The following is a 15,204-nucleotide window of genomic DNA, read 5'->3' on the forward strand; positions in this document are numbered from 1 at the left end:
CACTTTCTCACCACTTGGGGGCGCTATAATCCAGTCAAACTCCCAGACGATTTAGCAGGCAGGAAATACAGCTAGCTTTTGGCATCAGACTACTTATTAATTGGTTGCGTAATCTTGTTTATTTTGAACAGAAATAAACATGACATCAAACGTCAACGTATGATGACTCAAGAGTTGACGTGGAACGAACGATAAACAACAAAATTCTTCCCAGATTTAGTTTAAACCACAGTCGGCAGTGAACCATGGGAGAACAAACTACCTTTATAAGTGCACTTAAGGAGAAATATTGCAGTGAAGATGAGGCACTTGAATGTAAAACTTTTGGGGTGCAAATTGTGGTGTTCGGGAGGGCGGCTCGACAGCGGGGGAGATCGCGGGGTGATAGCGCCGGGGAGCCCGGTGAGCACGAAGGCGGGGACGGTGGTGAAGAGAGTCCGGAGTTGGAGTACCTGAAAACGGCTGTATGTAGTCACTATTCATATAATTAATAATCATTAGGGTAAACCTTACTTTTGTAGTTCAGTTAAATTTCTAAATTCTAATAAATCTAGTTTATAGGTATAGATTTATTAGTTAGTTAGACTAGTACTAGCCTAAAACATAGCCCCTAGAGTTTGATAAAGATTTTTGTATTTAATTTTTAAATGAAATCACGATACTTAGTTGTGATAGCCTAATTTATGTTGTTTATGACGTTCATGTCAATCAACGTCTCTGTTGCATGTTGTTTATACATAAACTTACTTATAAATTATCCCAGGCCAGGGTGAACTATAAAGTTAACAGGTGACAATTTGTTGTTGTATTTTCTTCATTAAAAGCACCATTACATCATCAAGGAACATGACAAAAACCAAACGACACTAGAGCCAGTATAACTGAGGTGGACATTATTAAATACTCCTTTAAAATTGTATTTACATCTGCGGTCAAACAACTGCAGATAGTCAAACAAACTAATTAACCTACTGCGCCCTTACCAAATTACAAAACTTTTCCAATCATTTTTAAAAACTTGTAGGTGCTGTGCGACCAAGGAATCAGCCAGGCTGCCATTCCATCAAACGGACTGTCCTCCCTCTGTCCAAATATTTCAGACCTGGATCTTTCGGGCAATGCGTTGAGTAGCTGGGAGGAAGTATTTACGATATTCAAACACTTGCCTCGTCTGAAGTTTTGCAATCTAAGCTCAAACCCCCTGAGGGGGAGACAGGTACGCTTAAAAAGACTATTCAGGTTTTTTTCTCGCAACTTTCCTCAGGTAAGGGGCACTTCTATAACTGGGACCCAGGTCAAAATTCTAGTTGAACCTAGTTAAACTGGGTTTACTTGGGAACTAGTTGAAAACCAGTTGATAAACTAGTTAAACACAGTTAAAACCAGTTGGTTTAATATGGAAAATGGACAGACACCAACTGGTTTATAATTTAAACCTAGTTGAACACAGTTAAACCTAGTCCAAACCAGTTGGTTAGTATGGAAAATGGACGACTTTGGTCACTATCCAGTTGAACCAGTTGACCCCAGTTAACTGGGTTCAACTGGAATTTTGCAAAGGGCACATGTCAGCAAATGCACAGCATGAGGCCTTAAATTATTCAGTGACTACACTGTAGTCAGCAGGACCAAATAACTTGTGTTCACTAGTCCAGCTGCTTTTAAGTTACATATTGGACGCTTTCGGTAAACAGTATTGTCCAAGGCCCACAGTTTGTGTATCAAAACTTATATATAAAATAACAAACCTGTAAAAGTTTAGGCTCAATTGGTCATTGGAGTCGGGAGAAAATAACGGGGGAAACCCACCCTTGTTTCCGCACGTTTCGCCGTGTCATAATAAATAAATCCGTAATTCTCAATATGGAGAATTGATATTGTTTTAATGTTTTCTCAAAATTTTAACATTTCATGGAAGTATATTTCAAGATAAGCCTTTCACCATTACCTTCTGTAAACCCTGTAAGTTATTTGTAAATCTGTGAACTTAAAAAAAAACAAAATCTGTTCCGAAAGTGTCCAATGGCTTTAAAACAATAAACCAATAACTTTTCTCAATCAAGCAGGAGCCACTTTATGCACTAGCTAGCCAGCCATGCCACCCAATGTCCTTTACTTACAGTTTGAAATAAATGTGCTATCAATATTTTATTTGAAAATTAACCACTAGGTGAATGAATATTTTTATTTCTTATTTGTATTCAAACAGATTTGTGACAAACTTGACTTTTCTTGTGGCGTCGATGACTTGGTGCTCAACAATACTAAAGTAACATGGAGTGAAGTGGTGGCCTTATCACGCCTTTTGCCCAACTTGAAACAACTTCATTTGTGCATGAATGGTAATAAAAAAGTTGTTCATGTGAACTCGATACAGTAAATTTTCAAACAAAATTTTCAGAGATGGCGATAAATAAATTAGTAATTCTACTGGAGGTATGCAAGCAAGCACATTATCTGGCCCAGGGCAGCAACCGCCCTTTCATTTTGGGGCAAAACAGTGGGGACAATTGGGGCAAAGCACAAAGACAAATTTTGCCATTGGAGAAAGCTTGAGTCATCACTAAAGGCTAGTAAATAAAATGGCATAATAAAAGTTCCTGAAAATGGACTTTTTTAAAGACACTAGACACTATTGGTAATTGTCAAAGACCAGTCTTCTCACTAACTGTATCTCAACATGCATAAAATAACAAACAAGTGAAAATTTGAGCTCAATCGACATTGTGTGCATTCAGATGCTTGATTTCAAGACCTCAAATTCTAAATCTGAGGTCTCGGAATCAAATTCGTGGAAAATTACTTCTTTCTCGAAAACTACATGACGTCAGAGGGAGCCGTTTCTCACAGTGTTTTATACTATCAACAGCTCTCCATTACTTGTTACCAGTTAAGGTTTTATGCTAATAATTATTTTGAGTAACTACCAATAGCATGAATAGTGTCCACTGCCTTTAAAGATAAAAATGCAAACATCAAACTAATGTTGAATTGCCCAGAAGTGCTCCCCCTAGATAAAAATGGTGCACCTCCTCTCCCCCCTTCACCCACCACCCAACCCTTTAAATGTAACCCTAGCTTTGGGATAAATGTTGCACTGTTTCCTGTCAATCACTTTGTTGGATTGTGTGTTACCCTGCGGTGCAGTGTAATGTAATGTTTCCAATGATTTTCTTGGGTTGTTGTATTATTTTATTGTGCAGAGTACAATGGTATCCCATTCACCGAGGAGGAACTAGCAGCACACTTCACTGAGCTTCATAAACTAGCACTGAATAACAACCAGATAAGGAGGTGAGAGACCCTGCTGGGGCTAAAAGTTGTACCTTAAATGCACACTTAGTCCCCCCAAACTTTCACCTTGTCTTTGAAATTCTAAGGCGAAAAGAGAGTTTTTAAATGGTATCAATACAGATTTTCAGTCAAATTGTATTTATGGGTTTAATGTTTTTAAAACTACTGTGTCCGTTAGAACAAAATGCAGTCAGTTTTTCAATTTGCATTTATGAAGTAGTTGTCTACAAAAGCTTAATGTAGAATGACACTCGATGAAGTGGTTGTTGCTTCAAAAGCATGCAGATACACTTTTTAATTAGACATTTTATATTTATTAAAATAAATGTATGAGATAATTTCTTTTCCTTTTTAGTACTACAAGGAAACTTTCCATCCACTCCCTCTCAACCTCTTTCTTTTCTGTCGCCCTTGAATTATTTTGGGTTTTTTAAGATGGGAAGAGGTTGCCAAACTGAGGTCTCTTCCCAAACTGAAGACTCTCATATTACTAGAGAACCCACTTGAAGATGTGTACTACGAAGAAACATCTTCAGCATCGTTAAACAGAAATGCTTCAGAAGAAGAAACAGAAAAGCGTTCAGGAACCGACCCGACCCATTCCCATGGTGATGGAAGAAGTACAGGGAGTGGAGAGGAGAGCCAGCCTGTACCTGAGGGGAGCGGACAGGAAGCAACAGGTGGGGATGCTGTCAGGGATGAGCCAGGCTATATGGACTCAGAAGAGATGGTCAAGGAGAAAGAGGCAAGGGTCAAAGGCGACTCCTGCTCTGTTTCTGGAAAACAAAATAAGGTAGCTGCTTCTTGCCAATTTTCTGTAAATTTAGTTGTTGTCGTACTTTGGTTTTAGCAGTTGTCAAAAACAAATGATTGTTTGCATTCACAATACTTTCTATCATAAAGGACACAGGTAACAGTGATTTGTGTTTTATTTTGGCCAAGATATAAGTTTAGAGAAAGGACCCAGAGATAGAATTCAGACTTATACTATTTTTAATTAGTGCAATTACTGATTTTTCATTAGCATTTTCCAAAAGATAAATAAACTCCAATGAAATGTCATTGTGATAACGATACAAATGCTATTGGGTTGTTATAGCGCTTTATCACACCCATAAGAGCAAAGCACTCTGACAGTACTTTTCATGCAAGGTATGTGGAGCTACGATTTGAAGTATGAGACCTAATCCTTCATTTCCTTTATAGCACCATTTAATGTTTTACATGTTACTGTGGTGCAACATGATGCTGATTAGACCACTGGGTTCTTTTATGTGCATTCCGACTATGGTTAAGTATTTCTACCTCCATGGGTTAAGTGTCTTGCTCAAGGACGCAAGTGTCACAACTGGGATCCGAACCCACCGCCTGCTGATGAGGTATAACCGTGTCCATGATTTCCCCCAGACAGGTGAATCTGAAGAAATTCAAACTGATGTTTCAGCACAGGAGGAACAGATGAGGAGGAATCCACGCAATGATAAGGAGCAGGTCTTCTCTCAAGGCTTTACATCCTTAGAGTCGCTGTGTGTCACAGACACTGCTCTGTCATCATGGCAACACCTGCATGATCTCAGGCTCTTTCCAAGACTACACTCTGTCAAAATCAAGGTGAAAGCAGTTTGAACCAGGGTATCCTACTTTACTGGTTAAAGGCTGGACACTATTGGAAATTATACTCAAAATGATTGTCAGCATACAAAATTTATACTTGGTAATAGGCAATGGAGAGCTGTTGATAGTATACAACATTGACAGAAATGACTCACTCTGAATAACAAGGTACTTTGAGAAAGAAGAAATTTCTCACTCAAATACGTAATACAAGGCTTCAAGCCTGCAGTCTTTTGGGGTCATCCACAAATTTGTGCAACATACACGTACATGTACATGTAGGTGTTTATTTCTGTCATTTTTCTCATGCGACTTTGATGACCAATTGAGTCAAATTTTCACAGGTTTTTTTATTTAAAAAAAATATGCATGTGTTGGGATCAAGTGAGAATACTGGTCTTTGACAACTGCCAAATGGGTCCAGTGCCTTTAAGGAGATGTTTCTGGAATGTTTCTTGATTGCTTTTTTTAGGCCCAATAAACATGGAGAAGTTGTGTAGTATGCTGGTACTTAATTACATTAAAATCATGAACGAATTTGAGACTTAAAGACACTGGACACTATTGGTAATTTTCAAAGACCAGTGTTCTCACTTGCTGTATCTCAACATTATGCACAAAATAACAAACCTGTGAAAATTTGAGCTCAATCGGTCATCGAAGTTGCGAGATAATAATGAAAGAAAAAAACACCCTTGTCACACAAAGTTGTGTGCTTTCAGATGCTTGATTTCGAGATCTCAAGTTCGTGGAAAATTACTTCTTTCTCGAAAACTATGTTACTTCAGAGGGAGCCGTTTTTCACAATGTTTTATACTATCAATAGCTCCCCATAACTCGTAAACAAGTGAGTTTTTATGCTAATAATTATTATGAGTAATTACCATTAGTGTTCACTGCCTTTAATATAGAGATTTCTCCATGTTCGTATAATAATTGTATAAATCATTCTTAATATTCGCAACTGAGAAGCTGAATTGCAAAGAATAGGCCCTATGGCAAATAACATTGTTCGTTTTTAACATATCAAACCCAATTTGATGTTGACAGAATATACCACTGTTGAAGTCCTTGGACCAAAAAGAGAGAAGAAAGCTTGCTGTGGCAAGGTGAGGACTTTCTGCTGGTATGATTTACATCCTCTGCGGGCTTGGCTTGGTCGCGGTTTTCCCTCTTGGTTCTGATTCGCTCCAAAATTGTGTTTAGCCAAGCATATCACAATCTTGGACAGCGTTTATAGCGCAGTAGAATATATAGGCCTATACTTAATGTTCGATAGTTTCTGCACTCTATAAATGTGTTTATTGTTATTATTACTCTGTATAATCCTGATTTCTTCCAATCCTGATTTATTTTAATTTTCCAAATGCACGAAACTCATTTAAGTTAGTTTTATTGACAGATTTAAGATAAACTACAATACATTGTATGCGCTGGTTTTGGGTTTTTATTTTTTTTTGGGGGGGGTGGGGGGGTTCCTTGGTTTGTTTGTTTTTTGGTTTGTTTTTATGGCCGCTATCCCAGCTCATTTTGGAGAGCATTTTGTAGCTGCTGATTCTTGCTTTCAATTGCAAAATAAATCATCACTTTATGTGTTAAGTGCCACCCATTTTATTTGTTTGAAAACTGATAATTTCACAGCCTTCCAAGGATCAAGTTACTGAATGGGAGTGAAGTGACTGAGGTGGAAAGAGAGAAGTCCGAGCGTCATTTCATCCGAACCTTCAGCGGTCATGATGACCCTCCTGCAAGATACCATGAACTTGTCCAGACCCATGGTGAGTCTCCTCATTTTAATTTCTTATTTTAAGACCATTTGTAGCTGTTAAAGGCACATGCTCAATTGCTCTTTACCAAGTAAGTTTTTATGCTAACAATTATTTGAGTAATTACCAATAGTGTTCAGTGCCTTTAAGCTCTTATCATTGGTGGCTTACAACATTTAAAATATTTAATAGGAAGACCAATGACATTCTCCCCATGCATAAGCTAGCGTATCAGGCCGACATTTCTGATGATTCTCAAAAAAACAATCTTTTACATAGTATCTATCTTTTTTTTTTTTTATGACTAACTTCACAGAAATCATCGAGATAAAAACAATTAATAAATTGTCCAGAATGCACATTAAGGGCATTTCAAACCAAAATACACACTTAATCATGCAACTGTATGGATTTTAATGCTGACTTTTTACCCACAGTTTGTCCCTTTGATTACGTCTTTCTTTGTTAAGTCTCATTCGTTTTTCGTTAAGTGCTGGTTGATTGTTTGTTGTTTTGATTGTTTGTAATACTTGCTCTTTATCTTTTGTGTGTTTTAATTGTTTAACCTTTTGCTCTTTTTTAAGACACTGGACACTATTGGTAATTGTCAAAGACTAGTCTTCTCACTTGGTGTATCTCAACATATGCATAAAATAACACACCTGTGAAAATTTGAGCTCAATTGGTCGTTGAAGTAGGGAGATAATAACGAAAGAAAAAAATACCCTTATCACACGACTTTGTGAGCTTTCACATGCTTGATTTTGAGACCTCAAATTCTAAATCTGAGGTCTCAAAATCAAAATCGTGGTAAATTACTTCTTTCTCGAAAACTACACTACTTCAGTGGGAGCCGTTTCTCACAATGTTTTATACTATAAATCTCTCCCCATTAAGTAAGGTTTTATGCTAAAAACTGTTTTGAGTAATTACCAATAGTGTCCAATGCCTTTAAGGAAATGTTAAATACTGTACATATGTACAAGTTCTCGTGCAATTCAACCATATCGGTTGTCATAGTACTGTTCATTTCTGTGTAATGTTTTTATGAAATAAACCAATACATATAATATATCAAACATTCCAAAGACCTTGTTTCAATTCAGCCTGCTTCGTGCTTATCATATTATACTCTCCACCCAACTAAGAGTACAAATGGGCGCCTGCTTGAGCTGGGGAGTAACCTGCGATGGACTGGCATCCTGTCCGGGCCGAATAGAATCATTCTCAGATATAAACACCGGCCTGATGAGCCATACTGGCTCGGGACAGACTCGACTTTACTTTTCTTCAGAATCTGGGAGAGTTGGCATGCCATTTAAGCAACCGTTTTTGTTTTGTTCCACCAGGCAAACTGAAACCGTTCTCCCATATCAGTCTAGGAGAGGGGTTTCAGGAGTTTGTGAAGCTGAACTTCATCTACGAGGGCAAGTGCATTAAAGAGGATGTAAAGATGAGGGTTATAGACCCAGTCAAGATCCTCAGGATTTACTGTTCCCGCTTGATAGAGATGCCAGCTAGGTAAGACTTCATTTCAGGCTTGTGAATTAATATTCAAAAATACCCAAGACAGTTTTGCTTTTTCTGGTTGTTGAGAGCACATCACATGTATTTTTAAATGTGTGATATAAACACTGCTAGAAGTGGTTAAAATAGGGGTGATGCGCTAGCTTTAAAATTGGCCCTAGCTTTACACTTGGTGCTAATTTCATTGAAATGCGATAAATACTCCGGTAATCAATGTACAACTATTAAGTGCCACAAGTGCGTTTTCTCTTTCATTATTATCTGTTCAAATTTTCACAGGTTTGTTATTTTGTGCATATGTTGAGATACACCAAGTGAAGTCCACCAAGTGAAGTCCACCAAGGGCCAGCAGAGAAGACTGGTCTTTGACAAATACTAAAGGTGTCCAGTGTCTTTAAAGACAGTGGACACTATTAGTAATTGTCAAAGACTAGCCTTCACAGTTGGTGTATCTCAACATATGTATAAAATAACAAACCTGTGAAAATTTGAGCTCAATCGGTCGTCGAAGTTGCGAGATAATAATGAAAGAAAAAAACACCCTTGTCACACAAAGTTGTGTGCGTTTAAATGGTTGATTTCGAGACTTCAAGTTCTAAACTTGAGGTCTTGAAATCGAATTCGTGGAAAATTACTTCTTCCAAACTATGGCACTTCAGAGGGAGCCGTTTCTCACAATGTTTTATACCATCAACCTCTCCCCATTACTCGTCACCAAGAGAGGTTTTATGCTAATCATTATTTTGAGTAATTACCAATAGTGTCCACTGCCTTTAATGTATCATTTTTATCTTGGACAGGTTAGTGGTGTTATACCACAAGACAACCAGCCCCCAGTCAGACGAGGTCATCACGCAAGAATTGAATCTGATTGGAATGCCAATGAGCCGTTTCGATATGAAGGACGGCGATGAGATTCACATTGATGTACATGTTCCATATGTACAGTATGTACCAGAGTGTCAAATCAACAAATCATTAACTCCAAGTCCACGCTAATTCAAGGCGCCGTATTTTAGACCGCGTGAGGCCGCTCACAATAGTATTTATCTTCAAGTACGCGCCAGTCCTCCAATCAGATTGGCAGAATGGAGTGGTGATAAAAACCTATATTGCATGGCTAATATCACTACCATGTGTGTTCTATGTCACGCGCCAAGTTTGCTTAAAGATAAATACGTTATCACACACACGCTCGTGGAAATAAGGAAAATGTAGACAGAGCCATTAATTGGCAACACTCAAGTGTCATAGCATGTTTTGTTTGTACATGTAGATATTGATTAGTTTTTCAAATCTGCACATTTTTATTGTACGCGTTTTGATCAAGTTATTGTGGAGGGGGGTGGTGGTGTAATCTGTTATAGACGTAGAATAAGCAAACACACCACACCGTGGTTTCGAGATACTCAAGTTTATTGAAACTGAAAATAGTGAGCGGTGCACAGCAACGACAAGGGAGGCAACGTGGGAGCGAGTCAATTAACAAACAAAACAATTAGGGAAAAGAAAAGAAAAGAGAAACAATAATAAGTACATGATATAACAATACTTGACCGTAAGCCCTAATAAATCTTAGAAAACATAACTAGACAGAGTCTGGGTGCATGATAGATTATAAGACCAATTATTTAGTCAAGCAGCCTATTAGTTTACTTTACTCTCTGTGGTACCTTAGAATTGACAGAAATAGTAAAGGAGTCCTTCAAATTACCAGTTTACAATCACCAATTAATCACAGTGAAATAAAAGCAATGATGGTGAATCAATCACTTGTTATCACAATGGCATGTTCTCTAATTTATTAAATATTATAGAGAAATCAACCAATTTATTAAAACCTATTTATTTACTTTGTCAGCAGATTTGTCCTACAAAAATAGCACTGACAGCTCTGTTTTACCAAACGAAAATTAACAAGATATGATAAAAATGCATACAAAGTACATGTACTGTATTTTCCTACCATAAAGAAACACATACAATACATGCAATTTATACCAAGTCTTTTATCCTATGACCCATGCACATTACGTTATGTTTACGCTCCTAGAACACGAGAGGGCCTACTATCATTATTTTCACGACTTACAGAAAACATTATTACAAAAACAGCGATTTTACCTAGTTTTATCCCCCTGTTTCACATGTCACTAACTCAGAAAATGCCAGAGTCCCTTATGTCTGGGACCATTTATTATTAGTAAAAGAACATTTGATAAAAGTACAAAATAATCTTACCTGAAAATAGTGAGCGGTGCACAGCAACGACAAGGAAGGCAACGTGAGAGCGAGTGACACTATCCCACTGTCAACCCTTGAGGGCGCTGGTCACCACTACCGCTTGCCATCGCTAAACTCCGCTCAATATTATGACGCACCTGACTTGGTCCCACATCATGAAATTTCAATATAATGACTCTAAAGCCCTGATCTAACATGTCTTTCAAATATGTACATTCCAAAAATCACACCTCAGGAAAACTTAACCTTATGGTCGATATTTACCTCCAATCATGGTTTAAAGGCAGTGGACACTATTGGTAGTTATTCAAAATAGTTATTAGCATAAAACCTTACTTGGTAACGAGTAATGGGGAGAGGTTGATAATATAAAACATTGTGAGAAATGGCTCCCTCTGAACATAATTTTCCACGAACTTTATTTCGAGATCTCAAGTTTAGAATTTGAGGTCTCGAAATCAAGCATCTGAAAGCACACAACTTCGTGTGACAAGGATATTTTTTTCTTCCATTATTATCTTGCAACTTTGACGACCAATTGAGTTCAAATTATCACAGGTTTGGTATTTTGGGCATATGTTGAAAAACACCTTTATTGTGAAAGAATTTTGGGTTGAACAAAGAAAATTGACCGGAGCGGGACCTAAACTTGCAATCTCTAGATTAATGTGTTGTTGGCGCTCTACCATCTGAGCTAAATGCATCTATGTGTGCGTTCAATTAGCTTCCCTGGGTCAACCCGGTCTGCCCCAGGTACGTTCGAATAGCTTTGACGTCATTCTAGGGGGCTCACCTGGGTCAGCCCCAAGTGCCCTCCCTGCTTGTGGAGTGGGTCACTTGGGGCTGGCCCCCATCCCAGGTGCATGACGTCACCAGGAGAGGGATGCTGATCGTTTGACTAGCTCTCGTCAGGGGCTTACCGGAGTGAGCAGGGGTCGACCCAGGGAAGCTACATGTAATCAAATGCACCCGTTCATTCAAAAACAGAGTGGAGGATTGAATAATCAGACAGTAGGAACATTTGGAATTGTCAAAGCAGGTAATTGGAATACACAATCTAAGAACCATTCCTGTTAGTAACGCTTCTCAGATTCAAATAATTTGATATATTTTTCCATCACATTACTTTGAGATGAAATGCTTCTCAAAGTACGTTATACTACATGTACTATCAAAGGCTGATGTACTTCTAACCAAACGATATCTGATTGCCACTAATTTTAAGAGTGATTACCAACCGTATACCTTCTTCAAAGATTCTGAATTAATTTTTGTATAATTCTTTCTTAAGATTAAAAGATTGGTTCCCGTCAAAAAGGTGACAACATATGGGGTGTCGTGGCAGAGTGGAAAAGAGCACCGAACTCAAGCTCTGATGTTTTTGTTCAGCAGAGTGTGGGTTCGAATCCCGGTCGTGACACTTGTTTCCCTGAGCAAGACGCTTAACTATAATTGCTTCTCTCCACCCAGGGGTAAATGGGTACCTGTGAGGGCAGAGATGGTTCTTGTGATTGATTTAGCCGAGAAGCGCTTAGTTTGCGCACAGGCTGTATACTCCCCAGGGAGCTGAGATGGTTTAAGGAATGATTTAAGGCCCAGTGACCAGGGGTAAGAATGTCGGAAGCGCTTTGAGACAGGTGTGAAAAACGCGATATAAAAACAGGTTATTATTATTATTATTACTTATAAGACCACATAAAAACAGTACCAAGAAAAAAAGAACCTCGTAAAAAGACGCAAAGATTTGGAGGAAAGACAGAAAGTGCCTGCACTCAAGGACAGTTGCCTGCGCTTACTCACGTATTCACCTTGGAACGTGGGAACTGACCCCGAAACACCAGATGAGCAAGGACGGTTGAGTTATCAAGCAACAAGATCAAGATTATGTGTGGATATACCAAATCCTACCACTGGGAGCCAAAGCATTGGAAATCCCTTTGAACTTTGGCGAGAAGGACCCGAACTCAGTATTAAGGGACGTATTCACCTCGGAACGTGGGTACTGAACCCAAAACACCAGCTGAGCAAGGACGGTCGAGTTATCAAGCAACAAGACCAAGATTATGTGTGGATAGACCAAATCCTACCACTGGGAGCCAAAGCATTGGAAATCCCTTTGAACTTTGGCGAGAAGTACCCGAACTCGGTATGAAGGGACGTATTCACCTCTGAACGTGGGTACTGAACCCAAAACACCAGCTGAGCAAGGACGGTCGAGTTATCAAGCAACAAGACCAAGATTATGTGTGGATAGACCAAATCCTACCACTGGGAGCCAAAGCATTGGAAATCCCTTTGAACTTTGGCGAGAAGTACCCGAACTCAGTATGAAGGGACGTATTCACCTCGGAACGTGGGAACTGACCCCAAAACACCAGCTCAGCAAGGACGGTCGAGTTATCAAGCAACAAGACCAAGATTATGTGTGGATAGACTGAATCCTACCGTTGGGAGCTAAAGCATTGAAAATCCCAGTAAACTTTGGTGAGAAGTACCCGAACTCAGTATTAAGGGACGTATTCACCTTGGAACGTGGGAACTGACCCCAAAGCACCAGCTGAGCAAGGACTGTCGAGTTATCAAGGAACAAGACCAAGATTATGTGTGGATAGACCAAATCCTACCACTGGGAGCCAAAGCATTGGAAATCCCTTTGAACTTTGGCGAGAAGTACCCAAACTCAGTATTAAGGGACGTATTCACCTTGGAACGTGGGAACTGACCCCAAAACACCAGCTCAGCAAGGACGGTCGAGTTATCAAGCAACAAGACCAAGATTATGTGTGGATAGACCGAATCCTACCGTTGGGAGCCAAAGCATTGAAAATCCCAGTAAACTTTGGTGAGAAGGACCCAAACTCAGTATTAAGGGACGTATTCACCTCACTAGCAGACACGCTCCATTTCTTGTGATAGGCAAAATGAACCACGACTAGCACTAGTCTCATTTGCATATTCCTTTGTATTGTTTGTTGTTTCATGTTTAATCATTACATGTAGATTCCTCATAACAACCCAGGAATGCAGTACACTGGTTCCTGTGGGTCTTTTTGATAATCTTACTCAGTTGTTCACAAGAAACTGTTCTGCAAGGAGTTGTTTTAAAAGAGATATAAGTTTTGTACAGCGCTGGCTGCACGCAGTTTCCACTGTTGGAAAATGGAATAAAACACATCACAACTACATCATGATGCTGTTTCCAGTCTTGAAAAAGAACCAATCTGTCAGGTCACAAGCGTGGTAGACAGGATGCATGGGTAAACATAACAGAAAAACAAACGGGTTGTTACAAGGTGGTCTGCAGGTATGGAGGCTATGGAGAAATCAGTTAAAGGAGCTCGCCGCTCGTTTTAGCAGAAATGGAGGCTGAGAAAGAAGCTTCCAAGACGGGCCAGAAGGCGTCGAGAGAAGTGGTAGTTCCGAGAGACCGGGGCACAAAAATTGCTGGACGTCCCTCTACCGACAAGGACCCCGAAGTGTTGGAGTGGGCCGAAGACATGAGACGGAGGACGAAAGATTTATCGAATGCCAAAGGTACGCAGCTGGTACTCGAGAGGGCCAAGGCAAGCAGCATAATTGAACGTATTCTGAAGACTTACACTTGCCACGAGACCCGTGTCAATAGCAATATTGTATTTACAAAAGGTCTGCCCCGGTACGTCCGAATAGCTTTGACGTCATTCCAGGGGCTTATCCAAGTCAGCCCCAAGTGCCCTGCTTGTGGAGTGGGTCACTTGAGGATGGCCCCAGGTGCATGACGTCACCACGAGAGGGTGAGTGATCGTTTGATTAGCTCTTGTCAGGGGCTCACCCAAGTGAGCACCGCATAAACCGAGGGAAGCTAATCGAAAGCACTAAATAATAACCAGCTTTTATATAGCGCTTTTCACACCCGAAGGGCATCTCAAAGCACTTCCAACATTATTACCTATAACATTATTAAGCTAGGCTTAAACCATCAAAGCTCCCTGGGGACTGTACAGCCTGTGCAACATTAATATGCACTATTCGGCTAAATCAATAACAAGAACCATCTCCGCCCTCACAGGTACCCACTAACAAGTACCCCTGGGTGGAGAGAAGCAATTATAGTAAACAGTGTTGCTCAGGGACACAAGTGTCAGGACCGGGATTCGAACTCACACTCTGCTGAACAGAAGCACCAGAGTTTGATGCTCTTATCATCTCAGCCACGACACCCTAAGGTACAGCAGCTAATGAAAAAGATGTTTTTTTTTTTACCCCAAAAAACCCAGAAATGTTTCTATCAGGGATATTTTTTTCAGATTGTGTATTCTAATCACAGATCATTCTTCCTGCGTGGACATAATCACTCCGGGGCTCCGGTGATGCCTCAAAAATAGAGTTCGTACTCTACCAGATGAGCTATACAGCCTGATGTCTCTCAAAGTATTCAATGGGTGCATGTGTCCATGGAGTGATCCATGTTCTATTTCTGATTCTAAACCAAGCACCTGATAGCCTTTTACTGTTATTTTGCAGTTGTTTTTAGCTGACGGATCTGTTTTAGTTCCGACAAGTAGAATGAAAATGGTGAGCAAGGATTGCCCATGCAAAATGGTAAACTCGTTGCTGTCCGCCGTTTTTACAACTATAGAGCTTGCAACACACTCACTCACAGGAGTGGGGTGCAATGTCCATAAGGATCAGAACCCAAAGCCAGCCCTCTCACCTGAAAAAGTGGTGGCAGTTAAAGGTGAGATATTTGTTTAACATTTACTGGTAACTTTCCAAATAC

At 39.7% G+C, this 15,204-nt stretch overlaps 1 protein-coding gene across 1 annotated transcript; it reads left to right on the forward strand.

Moving 5' to 3' along the window:
- Nucleotides 1–56: 56 nt before the first annotated feature.
- LOC117305831 (tubulin-specific chaperone cofactor E-like protein) lies at nucleotides 57–9,318 on the forward strand. The gene is made up of 10 exons (XM_033790704.1): nucleotides 57–464; nucleotides 1,025–1,216; nucleotides 2,210–2,342; nucleotides 3,204–3,294; nucleotides 3,730–4,087; nucleotides 4,702–4,905; nucleotides 5,959–6,017; nucleotides 6,550–6,686; nucleotides 8,024–8,195; nucleotides 9,002–9,318. Exons 1-10 carry the CDS (start codon nucleotides 246–248, stop codon nucleotides 9,198–9,200), a joined length of 1,764 nt encoding a protein of 587 aa, XP_033646595.1. The 5' UTR covers nucleotides 57–245; the 3' UTR covers nucleotides 9,201–9,318.
- Nucleotides 9,319–15,204: the final 5,886 nt, after the last annotated feature.

Source organism: Asterias rubens, unplaced genomic scaffold (assembly GCF_902459465.1).
Source record: "Asterias rubens unplaced genomic scaffold, eAstRub1.3, whole genome shotgun sequence".
NCBI classification, from domain to species: Eukaryota; Metazoa; Echinodermata; class Asteroidea; order Forcipulatida; family Asteriidae; genus Asterias; species Asterias rubens.